Genomic DNA, 15,857 nt, shown 5'->3' with positions numbered 1-15,857 from the left:
GACCCGAGCAGACTAGGCTCTTAACCGCTTCCCCCAGTGCCGATTTGCGCTTCCCGTTTCCTATTTGCGACCACAGGCGCGCCCCCCTGACTCCTCTCCACCTCGCCTCTGCTCACTCCTCTTCCGACTTTTTCTTCTTTCCTACTTGCCACTCTGGCTTCCGCCCCTCTTTGGGGCAGTTTGGTCCCTGTTGGGCCTTTGAAAATGTGACACCATTGCTCTCCCTCACATACGCGCCTCCCCCGCATAACGACACATTGCCAGCATATGGCCGCCTCTTACTATACTCTCCCCTAAGCCACGCGGCCGGCCCCCTCCGGGGGTTGTAGGCAGGGCGCTGTGTTAATGGCTCCACCTCCCCTGGTTAGTTCTACCTACTGGCTTTTCTCTGCGCGGCCGGCCCCGAAACGGGGTTGTAGGCTTATCGCTGTGTTCACAATAAAAACAGATTTGAACAAAGAGTACAGGGCTTTTGTGATCTAAATAAATACACTGTTTATTTTCATAACACTTGTGTGGTGTCCTTTCACTTGGTGTTCAAGGGGTATATGTGATGGTATAACAGCTGGCTTAACACGCCCTCTAGAGTTTAGCCCGAAGACTGCTCGTATCCACGCTACTAGGATAGCTGGTCTATAAGGTTGAGTTTCAACCAATCACCATAAGGGTTGTTTGGACTGATGCAAAGTGCTCACTAGAATAGTGAACACTATATATCAGGCCAACTTCTCACACCAGGTTCCCACACCCACTCTCCAAAGACAGTGCCCTATGGATGAACTGGTCAGGTATATTTGCTTATGCTTTCCACCTCTCCCACTCATTCCGTTGGTAGTTCAGAAGCTCGGGCAAACATCCCTCACACTGATTCTCATAGCTCCCACATGGGCACGTCAACCTTGGTTCACCACCCTGCTGGAGTGTTCAGTAGTTCCACACCAAAAGCGGCATCTCACCTCCAGTCTCCTCACTCAGAGCCATGGAGAAATCAGGCATCCAAATCCCAAAGAACTGAACCTGGTGATCTGGCTCCTGAAATCATAGTTTGGTTATTTACAATTACCATCAGACTGTATGAAAATCCTAAAAGAGGCTAGAAAGCCTACTACTAGGGCATGCTATGCAACAAAATGGAAATGGTTTGTTATCTATTGTAGCAATAACAATATCAATCCTCTTGATGCTTCTCTGCAGAACATAATCTGTTATCTGTTAGATTTACAGCAATCTGGACTAGCCTACACATCCATGCGCTTACATCTAGCAGCAGTAGCTGCATACTTACAAAACAGACCACACTTATCTCTATTCAGGGTACCAAAGCCTTAAAGGAAGGATTAAAGAGTGATACCACTAAGCGTCCCACCTGCACCCGTATGGAACTTGAACATAGTCTTTACAAGGTTAATGGGTCCACCATGTGAACCAATGCACAGGTGTCAATTACAGTTTCTCTCATGGAAGGATGCTTTTCTCATCGCAGTCACTTTACTAAGGAGAGTTGGTGAACTGCAGGCATAAACTATACAAGATCCCTTCTTTCAGATGCACAAGACAGAGTGGTTCTTCAAACCAATCCTAAAGTTCTTCCTAAAGTAGTTTATGCTCTTCATATAAATCAATCAGTTGAGTTACCTGTGTTCTTTTCCCCAATCCGATTCTGTAGCAGAACGAGCTTTACACCCAGCTTATGTTAGAAGAGCTCTACTATATTATGTAGAAAGAACAAAAGAATTCGGCAAAGCAAAGCAGCTTTTTGTTGCTTTTTCGCCACCACACAAAGAATGCATTCCACTGGCAAAATAGGGGCTGCTATGGGCTTCTATGGGATCATTCCCCTAGCTGACACCTATAAGGCAGCAATATGGTCTACACCACACACATTCACCAAGCACTACTGTGTAGATGTATTAGCGAGGCAACAAGCTAATGTAGGCCAGGCAGTAATTAAAACGCTGTTTCAAACAACTACAACAAATACAGGTTAGCCACCTTGTGAGTATACTGCTATATAGTCTATGCAAAGCATGTGATCTACATCTCACATGCCTCGAACGGATAATGTTAGCCAGTAAACATCTGTTTATGGCATGTAGAGCAGTAGATTCCCATGCACCTATACCCCCCCCCCTCCCCCGCCCCCGGGTACCTGTAGATTTTGCAGTTCTCACTTTACATACATACGCATGGACATCTCTAGTCTACACTTCAACTCCATTCTTTCCCTCTGCGGGAAAACAATCTAATAATAGAATCTATGCCCATGTGCGCTGTCACCGAAAGGAGGAGTCACCTTACCTCTTGACTGGAAAGACTTCTTTGAAGAAAACGTGCAAACATCCTGACACATCACTGGATGGCAGGACTTATGCAAAGCATGTGAATCACAGCTCTACATGCCAAGTACAGATGCTTACTAGGTAAGTAACATTATCCTTTTGACCTCTGCTCCTGGCCATCCCTGTACCACTGGTGGTGCCGTTTTGGTACTCACATGACCTTTGCTGATCCTTGATCCTGAAGAATGGAACTGTAAGTCGCATACTTTACTGTATAACTGCATCACTGTTTTCCTCTATAGGATAGCAATTGAACTTTTTGAAAATTGCACTGTCGACTTTTGAAACTGAAAAGTGTTTTTATTTGAATACGTACTGACCTTATTACGAAGATCTTGGTCTCAAAATAATCTACAAACAAAGCTTATTTTTATAAAATTGGTGTGGATCTCCTTTTTGAGTTGTCAGTTATTGATGTGCAATAAATGTCTTGCTCTCTTCTGTGTAAGGCCTAAGACTGCTTGACCACACTACCACTAATAGATAATCTTAGGTTTGCTTTGGGCCATGTACACTTCTCCAGTATTAGGGTGTCTTTCATAGATTCACATGCTTGAATATTCCCCGTCGTCGGAGTGGGAGTCCCACGGTAAATAAAATAGCAATAACATACTCATAATATGTATATGTAAAAACATAACACATGAAATACACATTAGAAAAAAGGCAGAAAAGCCTAGACATAATTCCACATAGGAATACATGAAGAGAGAAAAGACACTTGTAGTCTATTCCTGTCATTATGTTTGTCCAAACTGTAGCCAATCAGGCGCCAGCAGCCCTCCAGAACCTTCTCCTCAGGGCTCAGTACCTCAGATTTTCTACCGCACGTCGTGTAAAGGGGAGTCTACCTGAGCGCTGCTCAGTTTCTCTTCTACTTCAGGTTTTCCTGTGTTCTCAGCATGTCTTCTAGTAAGAAGTCTCTTTAAACCTTGCTCTTCTTGTGGAAAGCTTCGCCTTTATTCAGAAGATCCTCATAGTAAGTGAATTTACTGTCTTCACCCCAACCATGATGTGGGTAAATGTAAGTTCTGTAGAACTTTTTCCACAAAGACTCTAAAAGATAGGGAAGGCCGTCTTCTACTGTGGCTTCAGAGACTTAAGGACAAGGATAATATACTTTATGATGCCGAAAGTCTCATTTCTGATCGTTCCCAAGCAGCTTCTAAACGTGGTAGTGTGCAGGAGTTGCCTTCTCCATTCCTTAAGACGAAGTCACTCTCTCTGGTCCCTGCCGTGTCTTCACCTCTACGTCCACGTGACCTGGCTCTCAGGTGCCTGCTGCATCTTTCACTCATGTTTCTGTTAAAAAAACATGTTTCATCGTCGACGACTGTTTTGTCGACGTCATCTTGAAAAACTCAGTTTCAAGACTGTACCATCTGTTATTCCTATTGCTTCATCGTTGAAGAAGCCTCCACCGTCGACAACCAAATCTTCGTAGACGAAGAGTGTTAAAAGACCAACTCAGTCGACGACTGCCCCGTCGACGGCCGCCCCATCGACGGTTGTTCCGTCGACGAAAAAGAAGTCATCCTCGTCGTCTAATCCGTCGACTAAAGCTCCGTCGACGGCTCCATTGCCATTGACGACAGAACCATCAACGATGGATTCTTCTAGTGTGGTTCCAGCAACTCCGTCGTCGTCGTACGTTCCACCGACGACTTCTTCTGCGTGTGCCTCTCTGCCTTTGCTGCCACTCTCGTCCACGGGATCTGCCAGTATCGACACGCTTCACCAACGCCGCAAAGTGCCTATTGACCAAATTTCCATCTCCAGTGATCCACAACCTCCCTCACCTTTGTTTGCCAGGGATTCGGATCAGGATTCTGAGGAATATGTGCACAAATCTTTTAGGGCAGCACGTAGTCCATCTGATTTGGTCATCAAGTGCCAGGACTATAGCAATGATGATGACCAATATTACCAACAAGAGGAAACGACAGTTCAAGTTCCTACTGCGACAGTACCTTTGTCGCTTATCTCTAATCTCCAGCATATGTTGGACGATTATAATAGGCATTTCCCGCCTTCTCCACAGGTACCTACGGTTCCTTCTGTTTTAACGCCTGTTGCAATGCCTGCTGCGGCTCCTCTGCCGCCCCAACCAACCTCTGCTCCTCAGATACAAACGTCAGTTCGGATACACGCGACTGTGTATGACGACGATGAAGGTGACGTTACTCCGGACCGCGAAGATGGTGAGGTTCGAGATGATGATGATGATGATGATGATGAGGATATGGCTATGGCGGAGTGGGATAATTATCAAGATCAGACACCATCTCCCTCTCCGGTAACGCTAGGTGATTCTTCCCCGGTGGATATTGCAAGTTTCCATCAGCTGGTGGATAGGGCGGCTCAACGTTTTAAATTGCCAAGAGTACAGAGGGAAGAGGATTGCTTCCTCTATGATTTCAAAAACCAACCGTTTAAGCAAGTCCATACTGTGCCTATTGACTTTATCTGGGCTGAGGGGGTGAAGTTGATGCAAACGCCATATTCGCTGTCGACACAGATGCCCCGGTTGGAGAAAAAATATAAGGCGCCTGTTGGTAGTCCAGCGTGCCTTATTGGACAGCCGAAAAGAGATTCTGTGGTTACGCAGGCAGCTCAGCGCCGTTCTCGGAATCCTGCGTCTACCGTGACTGCTCCACCAGATCGCAATTGTCGTCTTCTGGATGAGATAGGCCGAAAATTTTCAACGATGGCCTCCACCACAGTGAGAGCGGCCAATGCTTTGGCTGTTTTGGGGCGGTACGACCACCAAATGTGGGCAGACATGACTGCTTTCGTGGCTTTAGTTCCAGACGCTTCAAAGGCGGAAGCTTTGCAACTTCTCCAAGAAGGTGAGAGAACATCGTCGGAGATTGACTGTGCCGTCGATATTGCCTGTACAGGTTTCCGACAGCTCGCTGGAGCGGCTGTTCTACGCAGACAAGGTTGGTTACGCTCCACATCCTTTAGGCAGGAGGTGCAAGCGAAAATATTGGATATGCCGTATGATGGCGAGTCACTTTTTGGGGCACATGTCGATGAGGCATTACAATTTATCAGAAAAGATACCGACAATCCCCGCTCTTTAGGAAATTTACAATTTCAGAAGCAGCCTTTTCGTGGTGCACGTGAACGCGGCACCTCTTCAAATTTTCGAGGAGGAAGCAACCATTATCGTTCCTACAACCAAGGCAACCAACGATATTCCAATAACCAACAGCAGTCTTCCCGTCAGCAGTCTTCTAAAAGCTATAGGGGGAATCTTCCTACAGAGGATCTGCTCCCAAGAGACAATGACTTGCCTTTGCCCCAAAGCGTTGGAGGTCGAATCTCCCTGTTTCGTTCTCAATGGTCCTCCATCACTTCGGACCGTTGGGTCCTGGACATTGTAGAGAAAGTAAAACACAAACAATTGAAGGAGGGTCTGAGGGAAATTTAAAGACCTGCCCAGTTCGTATCCCCCTAACTGTAATCCTAACAACAAAAGAACCGGGGGTCTATAACGGAGCTTCAAGTACTCTGAGCTGCTGCAAAACTCCTACATAAGTGAGTTAGGCGCTAATAGAGCTACAAAAGTCTCTATATCAAAATGTGTGCCAGGACAAACCTGTCGAAGGACCTACTGAGATTGTTGGTAAGACCCGTACAGAGATGTGTTGGATTCCCATCAAATAGGTATGTAGATCAAGTGTTCTCATTTGGTCATCCAAAAATGGGGTGGTATGTCTCTTGATCAATGAGACCCATCCATCGCCCTTACTCAATTGGGTCGCACCATCAATCGCTAAGGTACCCATGAACAAATGATAAAGATGGGATCGAGTGCAGTGCAAAAATCAAAAGATGTGTGAGTTAAAAACAAGGGGTAAAAGGATCAATAGGCGAAAAACTCTAATGTAATTTGTCCTTTCCCTCAAACAAACAAGAACAATGCAGAGGAAGCAGTCTAAACATATAACTGCATTTACAAGGCCAACATGTTTCAGCCGGTAGGGACAAGATCCTATGGCTTTCTTCAGGGCCAGAGTTCTAAGCATTAGCTACTGCATACATAAAGTGAACGTAACGACAATATGTAAAGGATATACATAAATAGTCCAAAATCGTGTTCCTCTGTACCAAACGGTGTCTCTTACATCTGAATAGTACAGGGAGTGTACCTCACCTTTCCTGGAACCCAGCTCAGGAAAAAGGAGGCCCCGCTCTGTCCGGCGTTGTCTCATCGCATGACCCGAGCTTTGTGGAAGGCCTTCCACAAAGCTCGGGGACTATATATGTATATATTTATATATGCTTTGGTCTTATAAGTCGGTTCATTACTACTGCTTTCTATTCTGTATTCAAGCATGTGAATCTATGAAAGACACCCTAATACTGGAGAAGAACAATTGTTACTTACCTGTAAACAGGTGGTTCTCCAGTATTGGTGTCTTTCATAGATTCACATGCGACCCGCCCACCTCTCCTCAGAGGCTCTCTTCTCCTCATAGACTCTGTGGTCACTCTTGTGCTGCGAAAATCTGAGGTACTGAGCCCTGAGGAGAAGGTTCTGGAGGGTTGCTGGCGCCTGATTGGCTACAGTTTGGACCAACATAATGATAGGAATAGACTACAAATGCATTTTCTCTCTTTGTATTCCTATGTTGAATTATGTCTAGGCTTTTCTGCCTTTTTTCTAATGTGTATTTCATGTGTTATGTTTTACATATACATATTATGAGTATGTTATTGCTATATTATTTACCGTGGGACTCCGACTCCGACGACAGGGAATATTCAAGCATGTGAATCTATGAAAGACACCAATACTGGAGAACCACCTGTTTACAGGTAAGTAACAATTGTTCTTCTTGGGGAATCTCTGGACTCCTCAAGTTATAAATACCTAGTGGTATATCCTATACAGAGCCAGCTTCCTATAAGGGGTAACTTACATAGAGCATGTAGTGTATTTTGGCATTGCACACAGGGAGTGGGCCTTGTTGTGTTTTAGAAAAAGTTTGCACCATTTCACGTATACTGCAATGGCAATCTGTATGTAGTTTGTGTGTTGTTCCCTTAGGGTGGTATAATGCATGCTGCAGCCCTTAGGGATCGTCTTTAGTACCCAAGCCCTGGGTACCAGGGGTACCATTTGCCAGGGACTTACGAGGGGCTCAAATTCTTGCCAATTGGGTTACAATTAACATTTGTATAATTTTAGTGAAAGAGCACTGGTCTCTGGTTATCAGTGTCCCAGTGCACTTTCCATCAAAAGCATCCTTACTAGTGAGGCGAAAGTGGGGGTGACCATGTCCAAAAGAGGAACTTTCCTGCACTTGTGTGCTCTTTATATCACAATTTCTGATCATATTCTAATGCACGAGTGGACGTTCAAGTGAGACTAGTGTTCTGTAAAGCAATTTGCATAATTATGCTTTCCAAATTCATATCTTTGAGGGTAGGTACTCCTTTACAGTAACATATATTGTAACCTTATGGATCTAGGAAAATTCCTTACTGGTAAGAGGAAAGTTACTTTTCGATAACAGTAGCTCTCCAGTGAGGATTACTCCCATGTTAATGAGTGGCCTATCCAGAAAAATGGTGCCAGGGTACTGATCTGCTGCAGCCAAAATGCCACTCACTGTCAAACGGCCTTTAAATGATGTAGTTAACAGATTTGGTGAGCATTGCTGTTTTGATTGATTTTTTTCCTGATTTTGTATTTTAAATATTTGAGAAAAGTAGGAGGTAAAAAAAATACAGACACATTCCTTCTAAGGTCCCAAGAGAAGCTAGGCATGATTCCTTGCTGAATAACTATTGTTACAGCTAGGTAATGTTTCCTACTGTCATTTTAGTGGTAAAGCTGTGCCAAATGCCAGCTTAAATATTTCCTACAAGTAAGGTTGGATGTTGTCACAGAACATTCTTTCACCTTAGTTTTCTGTATGCATCTTTAGTCTAACATCCATTCTGGCTACTCATAAAAATACCTGCTCTATGAAGAAATAGTACTGATGTTAACACTCAGGTTGTGTTTTATGTGTTAAGCTGTATCTGACCACTCCTACCTACTCCTAGAGAAAGACTTAAGTGTCTTACGTCTAGACAGTCAAGTGCCCAGAGGTTTTACATCCCCCCCCCCCCCCCCCCCCTCCTCTCTAGTGTTTTGGTATGGAACTCTCCCTGTATGGTGGTCCCTTTTCGTTTTTTTGTTTTTTGATTTGGGTTTCAACTGTCCTCAGTCCAACCTCTCCTGATGTCAGACGCCCCTCCCTGGAAATCTCCACGCGTGGTCACCATCTTCAGATACTTTTTCTCGCTGTTGGGTCTTGAGGCTATGCTGAACACTCCAATCTTCAACAGAAGAATACATCGAAGGTTCATTGAAAGCAAACTGGAAGTTCCAGAGGTACAAAAACATTGATAAAGCAATAGGAAAGAGATCTGACTTGGGGGAAATCCAGCCTGTTTTCAACAGAGAAGTAAGAGAGGACAAGGTTAACCGGCGAAGGACGACAGGAGAATAAATGGACAGAGGAGCCCCTGCTCTGAGTGACATGGATATCCCACCCTTCTGCTTCAGCCATGGAGTGTCACCTCAAGTTTGCTCAGAAAGACAATTAAGTGTGCAACCTTTGCCTCCCGCGAGACCACGGCTCCAAGCACTGTGGGGCCTGTGCAGAATTCATGCCCAAAGCACTAAGTACAAGGGAAAAGGCAAGGCCAGCACACTGTGCCACGCAGAGGCAGAAAGAAACTCTGTTCCTTGGAGACCTCTGATTGAGTAGCAAGGAGGACAGCAACACCGAAGGAGTCGAGGGAGAGGGCTCGGACGTCAAAACAGTCATTGATTGTCGAGCAGGAACACAGGAAAGACCAAGAAAAGCTACCGCAAGTAACACTAAAGAATCAGTGTTAGCGAGTCTCTAACATCTGGCATTAGAGACCAAAAAGTTGCCTTGGTGCTAAAGGTCTCACTGATCGAACGCAAGCAGATGTTGAAAGAGCCCCTCATGTCCCACACCAAGGACATCCCAAGTTGACGACCAATGTTAAGAACAAAACTAAGAAGGGGGTAGTCGAAACACTGGCATCAGAGGCCTCGGCGCTGAAAAAGACAGACCGCCTCACTACACCGAAGAGCAAGCGACCGAGCGGAAGATAAGATAACTCAAGGCCAAAATGTTAGCGTTCCTCCAAAAAAGGATTTTGATGCCATACACATAAGAGGTGAATGACCTGGGGAAATTTGGAACCTTCAATGACTCCAGAGCCGCAGGAAATATTCTACGAGGAAGAGAATCCAGAGTCCCAAAGCCTGTTTCTGGGAAATGAAGGGTCCAGGAGATCTCGAGGGCCAAAGACCACTGAATACTACATACCTGTCAAGGCCTTTGCCTCAAGACGATATCGCAATGAACAACCAGATAATAAAGAGAAAAGTAGATGAGTATAAGGTCCACTTGCAGGTGGACAAGTCTCAGACATGTGTTTTACTAGTCATTGGTACTATCACAGAGTAAGAGCCAGTGTTTACCCATTTCCAGAGCAAGAGTCCTTAAACACAAAACAGTATTCAAACAAAACTACGAGTCAGTAACAATGTCGATAGATTGATCTGGGATATTTGCTTTCGCCCCGGATACCACTGTTCCCAATAGTGATCAACAAATGCAGACATCACTGGTGATTTTGATGCCCATCGTCCCCCAGTGGGCGAGACAAACCTGGTTCTTAGACAAAAACATGCAGAGACTACCAGCGTCACAAGACCTGCTTTCCATGCAAAGGGGGATGATTCTCCACCCAGAACTCAAATGCAGAGTCTAGCTGTATGACTCCTGTAGAGGTGGAGTTCGGACAGCTTGGACTCCCCTAAAAAGAAATGGTTGACTTAAAGGAAGCTGGTAGACCGACAGCAAGGAAATGCTACACAGCCAAATGAGAGAGAGATACACAAGGTGGTGCCAGAGATCTGGCCTTTTTCAGGGCAATGCACAGGCACTACAGTTATCAGACGCCTTACATCTAGACAGCATGCTAACATATGCATCAATAAAGGTACACCTAGAGGCGAAACTGACCTACATAAGGGGTTAAATAGGGAAAAGCTTCTTCACTGCACCAGTGATCAAAATATTTCTGGAAGGGGGCCAAAAGAATAGTCCCATTAAGGAGTGCACCTACACAGAACCTAAAATTGGTTGTGACACAAACAATGAAAGACACACGTGACCCACTGCACAGGGCCACCTTAAGTTTCTAATTGCAATGGCATCACTCCATAGAGTAAGCAAACTGCAGTATTGCTCTACTTATGCTCCAAGTAACTTGTTTCATATTCCTTGTATGAAACTCAAAGTCTGTTAAATAAAAAATAGAGTAAGTAAACTGCAGACAAAATACAGGATGCAAATACACAAGGATGGGGTAGTCATGAGGACCAACCGTCCGTTCCTACCAAAGATCGTATCTCACTTCCACATAAATCAGACAATGCAAATACCAAGTTTTTTCAAATAGCTGAATACTGCATACTCTAGGCACTCGCCAGGATAAGCGTTCTATGTAGAGAACATCGCCAATCCCTAAAGGGAAGCAGTTCTTTGTATCATTCACAGACAACAATAAAGGGAAACCGGTCACCAAGATCACCATCGTAAGGTGGATAACTGAGACAATTCAAATATGTCACAATAGACCTGTTATATAGCAAGAGACTAAACGAAGAGCGCAATAGACACGAAAGAAAGGCGCTACAACAGCTTTCTTGGCAAGTGTTCAGATAAACGACATTTATGACAGCGACATGGTAGTCAGTATACACATTCACAAAGCACTACTGCATTGACGTACAGATGAACATCAAAGCAAAAGTAGGGCAGAGAGTACTAAAGCATTTGTTTAAAAGCTCAATCTCCTCTACAGCGCAGCCACCACAGTGAAGAGACTACTATGAAATCAGTTTCACAGCATGCAAATCAAGGAAAGATTCACACTTGAAAACAAAATGGTTACTTACCTGAAGGAGTAGTTTCATAGCTTGAAAAAAGTTCTGGATTTCCATGCAGCCCACTCTCCTCCCCTGGTAATTGAGTTGTGACCAAGTAAACAAGTGCCTTAAAGTACAACAAGGAGGAAGCCCATCGAACATCAAAAAGACAGAGGGTCGCTGGGGGAGGGAGGGTGGGAGAATCTGAAGATGGTGATGGTGACCACGCGTGGGGCTTTCAAGGAGGGTGTCTGACATCAGGAGAGGTTATACTGAGCGCCAAATGATGAGGGCAGTCGACACCCATCACCAATAAAAAAGAAGAGGGACCACTGAAGAAGAGGAGAGTTCTGGACTCAATTACTAGATGGTGAAAAAATGCCCAGCATGCAAATCTAGAAAATTCTTCAAGCTGCAAAACTACTCCTTCCTAACCATTTCGTTGCTCCTTCGTTATCAAGTTAGAGTTCACTAACACTGGTGATCCTGGTATACCAGTAGAAAGGAACTGTACCCACCTCAGAAATTGTTCAGTGATGACTGATCTCCTCAACTCCCAATAAAACAGTCTCTCAGTAATTCAGGGCAATAGGCAAAGTAGACTATTGTATTCTGTATTATGTTATTCAAAGTGAGCATCACGCTTTGTGTGTTTGTTTGATGAACCGGTCATTGTTTTTAGGACCCTGGTGTCATTGTAGACATGACTGATCGATTATGAAAACAACTGTAGGTATAACCTTACTTTCTCCTTCAATCATGCAGGGTCTGTCTGAAGGGGATCACGCACATTGTACTCAGCCGGTACGCAGTAAAACACCTCAGATATCACAGGACTTGAAAGCAGCCCCATCAGCAGTAGAACAGCCACATCACCAATCTGTCAACCGACATATAGGACAGATGGAGACGCACATACAGCACCTTCAGCGGAGCCAGGTGGAAACGGTTCAGACATCATACCCTTCACCAGTTGCTATACCTATCAAGCAAGACCTGTCATCCATTCACCAAACTCAGGCAGGCCCAAAACAGCCATTATTTGTTGCAAATCCTTCTCTTCCCAGTGTCCCTCCAGGAATGTGTCGCTCGGAACACCATTCTGTTCTTAAACAGGACCCAGCCGTTCATGCTGTTTCTCAAAAGCAAGTGGACATGATGGAGCTTCTGGCGGTAAGCATGGGTATATTATCTCAAACAAGCATATTACTCTTTTGGTAAAGATTATACTTGATGCTTACTTGAGGTAAGTCTAGGTAGACAATTGATTGTAGTCCAGTATTCATCTTTTATCAGTGTTGATTGCATTACTGTATTGAGTACTATCTGAGCAACCACATGGAGCTAATTGGCATTAGCTGTACAGGAAACTTGCCCTACTTTATTTTAATTTAATTTTGTATGAGAGAAGTCTGAACCAGAAGATTAGGTCTAAATTATGTTCGTAGTATGTGTAGCCGTAGATACACATGTTCTGCATACTCCTGCAATCTAGTGTTTGATTTGGATGTTTGTTTTTGTTCAAGGAAATCTTTTGAAACATGGAGTATGATGTGACTTCCCTTAGTTGGCAATGTGCATGAGCGGACCCAGTGGGGACCTGCGGCGCCGGGACCGAAGTTGCTGGCAGCCTTGGGGCCGAAGCACCTGGCGGTGTCTGCGCCAAAGCACCCGACCTGCTAGGCCCCCCAGCCGGGACCCCTGGGCCCGAAGGCGCCGCGGAACCCGTCGCACCGTTGCATCGTGCCCAGAGACCGGAAGGTGTGGGGCAGGATGTGGCGCCCGCGACTCCGTCGGAGCCACGTGGGTGGTGTCACCTGAACCCCTGGCCGTGTCGCGCGAGCGTCTGGGTGAGTCGGAAAAGCGATGACTCATTTCCGACCTCTCATGCCTCTTACCTGAGGATCTCGATCCTGAAGACCGATGCCGACTCTCGGAGCTACGAGGGATCCGTCCCGCGACTGGTCCCTCGACCTCCTGTGGGACCGGGACCTCGAACGGCACGGGCCGACTGCCGGAGCTCAAGCTGCTTGCGGTACCGCTCCCGCCTAGCCTTGGATGTCGGGGCCCGGCAGTCGGAGCATGTTCGGTCGTTGTGGTCGAGGCCTAGAAACTGAAGGCACCGGCGATGGGGGTCGGTAACAGACATCAATCGGCTGCACTTGGAGCAGGGTTTGAACCTGGGCATCCCTACCGGCACTGTAGGAGTCTAACGACTCGTGAAAAAACAGATCAAAAGATCAAAAAAGTTCAGTCAAAAAGTGACTAAGGGGTAGAGCTTCTCCGGATCTGCGCTAGCTGGCGCAGAAAAAAGAACGGACGTCAGTGCGCGAGGGCGGCGTCTAAGTACTCAGACGTCATTCTGGCGCTAACTACTGACGCGGAGCCACGGACGACGCCTACCGACGCGCAGGGGTATTGCTACGCAAAAGTTTCCGGATCCCGTCTGACGCCTGGGGATATTCGAAGGTAAGGAATCTTATCACTAACTAATGTCTCTTACAGATATATCGTTACACAAGTAGTAACTTGTGCTTCAGCCTCAACACTCACTCCCAGCTCGAGTGTTCATTCAGCTAATCGGGATGATGGCCTCTTGCATTCTCATCGTTCCTTATGCAAGACTCCAAATGCGTCCCTTACAGGAATGTTTGGCACGTCAGTGGAACCAGGCTCAACTTTCACACCAAGCTCAAAGCATATGGAGATGAGCAATTCCGCAAAACATATATCTCCTTGCAGAACACCTCCCAGGATTACACAATCAGATAGCAGATCTGTTAAGTCGACAGACACAACAAATTCGCAGATTGCAGAACTGCTCAGTCGTCAAAGACAGCGGATCCACAAATGGGAACTTCATCCTAAAGGTCTGCTTCCATTCTTTCAAATGTGGGGCAACCCATAAATAGACACCAAATCGCAAAATGCAAAGCTTCGCATCCAGGTATCCACACCCATTGTCCTAAGGCAATGCGTTATGGATGAACTGGTCATGCAGATTTGCTTATGCTTTTCCACCTCTCCCGCTTATTCCGCTAGTGGTTCGGAAGCTCAAACAGCATTCCCTTACAATGATCCTCATTGCTCCAACATGGTCCCGACCTCCATGGTTCACAACCCTCTTGGAACAATCAGTAGTTCCTCATCAAAAGCTATGCCTCTCACCCAAGCTTTTCACTCAGAACTAGGGAGAGATAAGGTATTCAGATCCCAGTCAAGTCAACCTTGCGAACTGGCACCTGAAATCTTAGTTTGGTTATCTCATTCTCCCGCCAGACTTCATGAACATCATTAAATAGGCTAAACATCCTACCACTAGAGCTTGCTATGCCGCAAAGTGGAAAAGATTTGTAATTTACTGTACAAATAACAAAATAAACCCACTAGATGCTTCCATTCAAAACTTCATCTGTTACCTTTTGCATCTACAACAATGTAACCTAGTGTATACATCCATTAGACTACATCTCGCTGCTGTAGCAGCCTCTCTCCAAAACAGATAACACTTGTCTTTGTTTAGATTACCAGCTATCAAAGCATTTATGGAAGGACTTAAAAGGATAATTCCACCTAGAGTTCCACCCTCTCCAGTATGGAACTTAAACGTCCATCATTACCAGACTCATGGGTCCCTCATTTGAACCTCTGCATAAATGTGAATTACAATTTCTCACCTGTAAAAGTAGCTTTCCTGGTTGCGATCACCTCTCTCAGAAGAGTCAGTGAACTCCAGGCATTACCCATACAGGAACCATTTCTGCAAATCCATCATAACAAAGTGGTTCTTAGGACTAACCCAAACTTTCTACCTGAAGTTGTCTGCTTTCCACCTTAGCCAGTCTGTAGAACTCCCAGGGTTTTTCCATCTACCAGACTCAGTAGCACCACAAGCTCTTCACACTGTAGCCGTAAAAAGAGATACTTTACTTCATTGAAAAAAAAAATCCTTTAGAAAGACTAGGCAACTTCTTGTGGCTTTCTCACCACCTCAAAGGCAATCCTATCTCAAAAACAGATTGCTAGGTGGATTGTTAAATGCATCCAAATATGCGATGCTAAAGCTAAACGCACCTTAACCATTCCCCCTAGAGCTCATTCCACACATAAACTAGGGGCCTCTGTGGCATTCTTAGGGAACATTCCCCTAGATGACATCTGCAAAGCAGCAACTTGGTCTACACCACACATGTTCACAAAACACTATTGTGTAGACGCGCAAGCAAAATAACAAGCTAGTGTGGGCCAGGCTGTATTAAGAACATTTTTTCAAACCACTGCAACAGATACAGGTAGCCACCACTAAGAAGGTAACTTTTGTATAGCCTATGCACAAGTATACGATCTACAGCTCATATGCCTCAAACGGAAAATGCTACTTACCAGTATGCATCTGTTCTTGGCATGTAGAGTTGTAGATCCGTATACACCCACCCGCCTCCCCAGATATATCCATCTGTTCCAGTACTATCTTACTTAGATACATTACAAATGGACATCCTTTTCTATTTCTTACTAACTCCATCATAACCCTCCATGGC

The 15,857-nt window shown here is 45.2% G+C and overlaps 1 protein-coding gene across 7 annotated transcripts in view; it reads left to right on the top strand.

The window, feature by feature from the left end:
- SPEN (spen family transcriptional repressor) overlaps positions 1-15,857 on the top strand; it is a 460,760-nt gene that overhangs the window by 382,757 nt on the left and 62,146 nt on the right. For all 7 annotated transcript variants that reach the window (XM_086921690.1, XM_086921689.1, XM_086921687.1 and 4 more), the window contains one exon: positions 12,082-12,489. In XM_086921690.1, coding sequence (XP_086777816.1) covers positions 12,082-12,489 — 408 coding nt within the window. The remainder of the gene's footprint in view (positions 1-12,081; positions 12,490-15,857) is intronic.

This window comes from Lissotriton vulgaris, chromosome 5 (genome assembly GCF_964263255.1).
Source record: "Lissotriton vulgaris chromosome 5, aLisVul1.2, whole genome shotgun sequence".
In the NCBI taxonomy this organism is placed as follows: Eukaryota; Metazoa; Chordata; class Amphibia; order Caudata; family Salamandridae; genus Lissotriton; species Lissotriton vulgaris.
The sequence above is the reverse complement of the archived record's forward strand: the minus strand, read 5'-3'. Positions and strand labels throughout refer to the sequence as shown.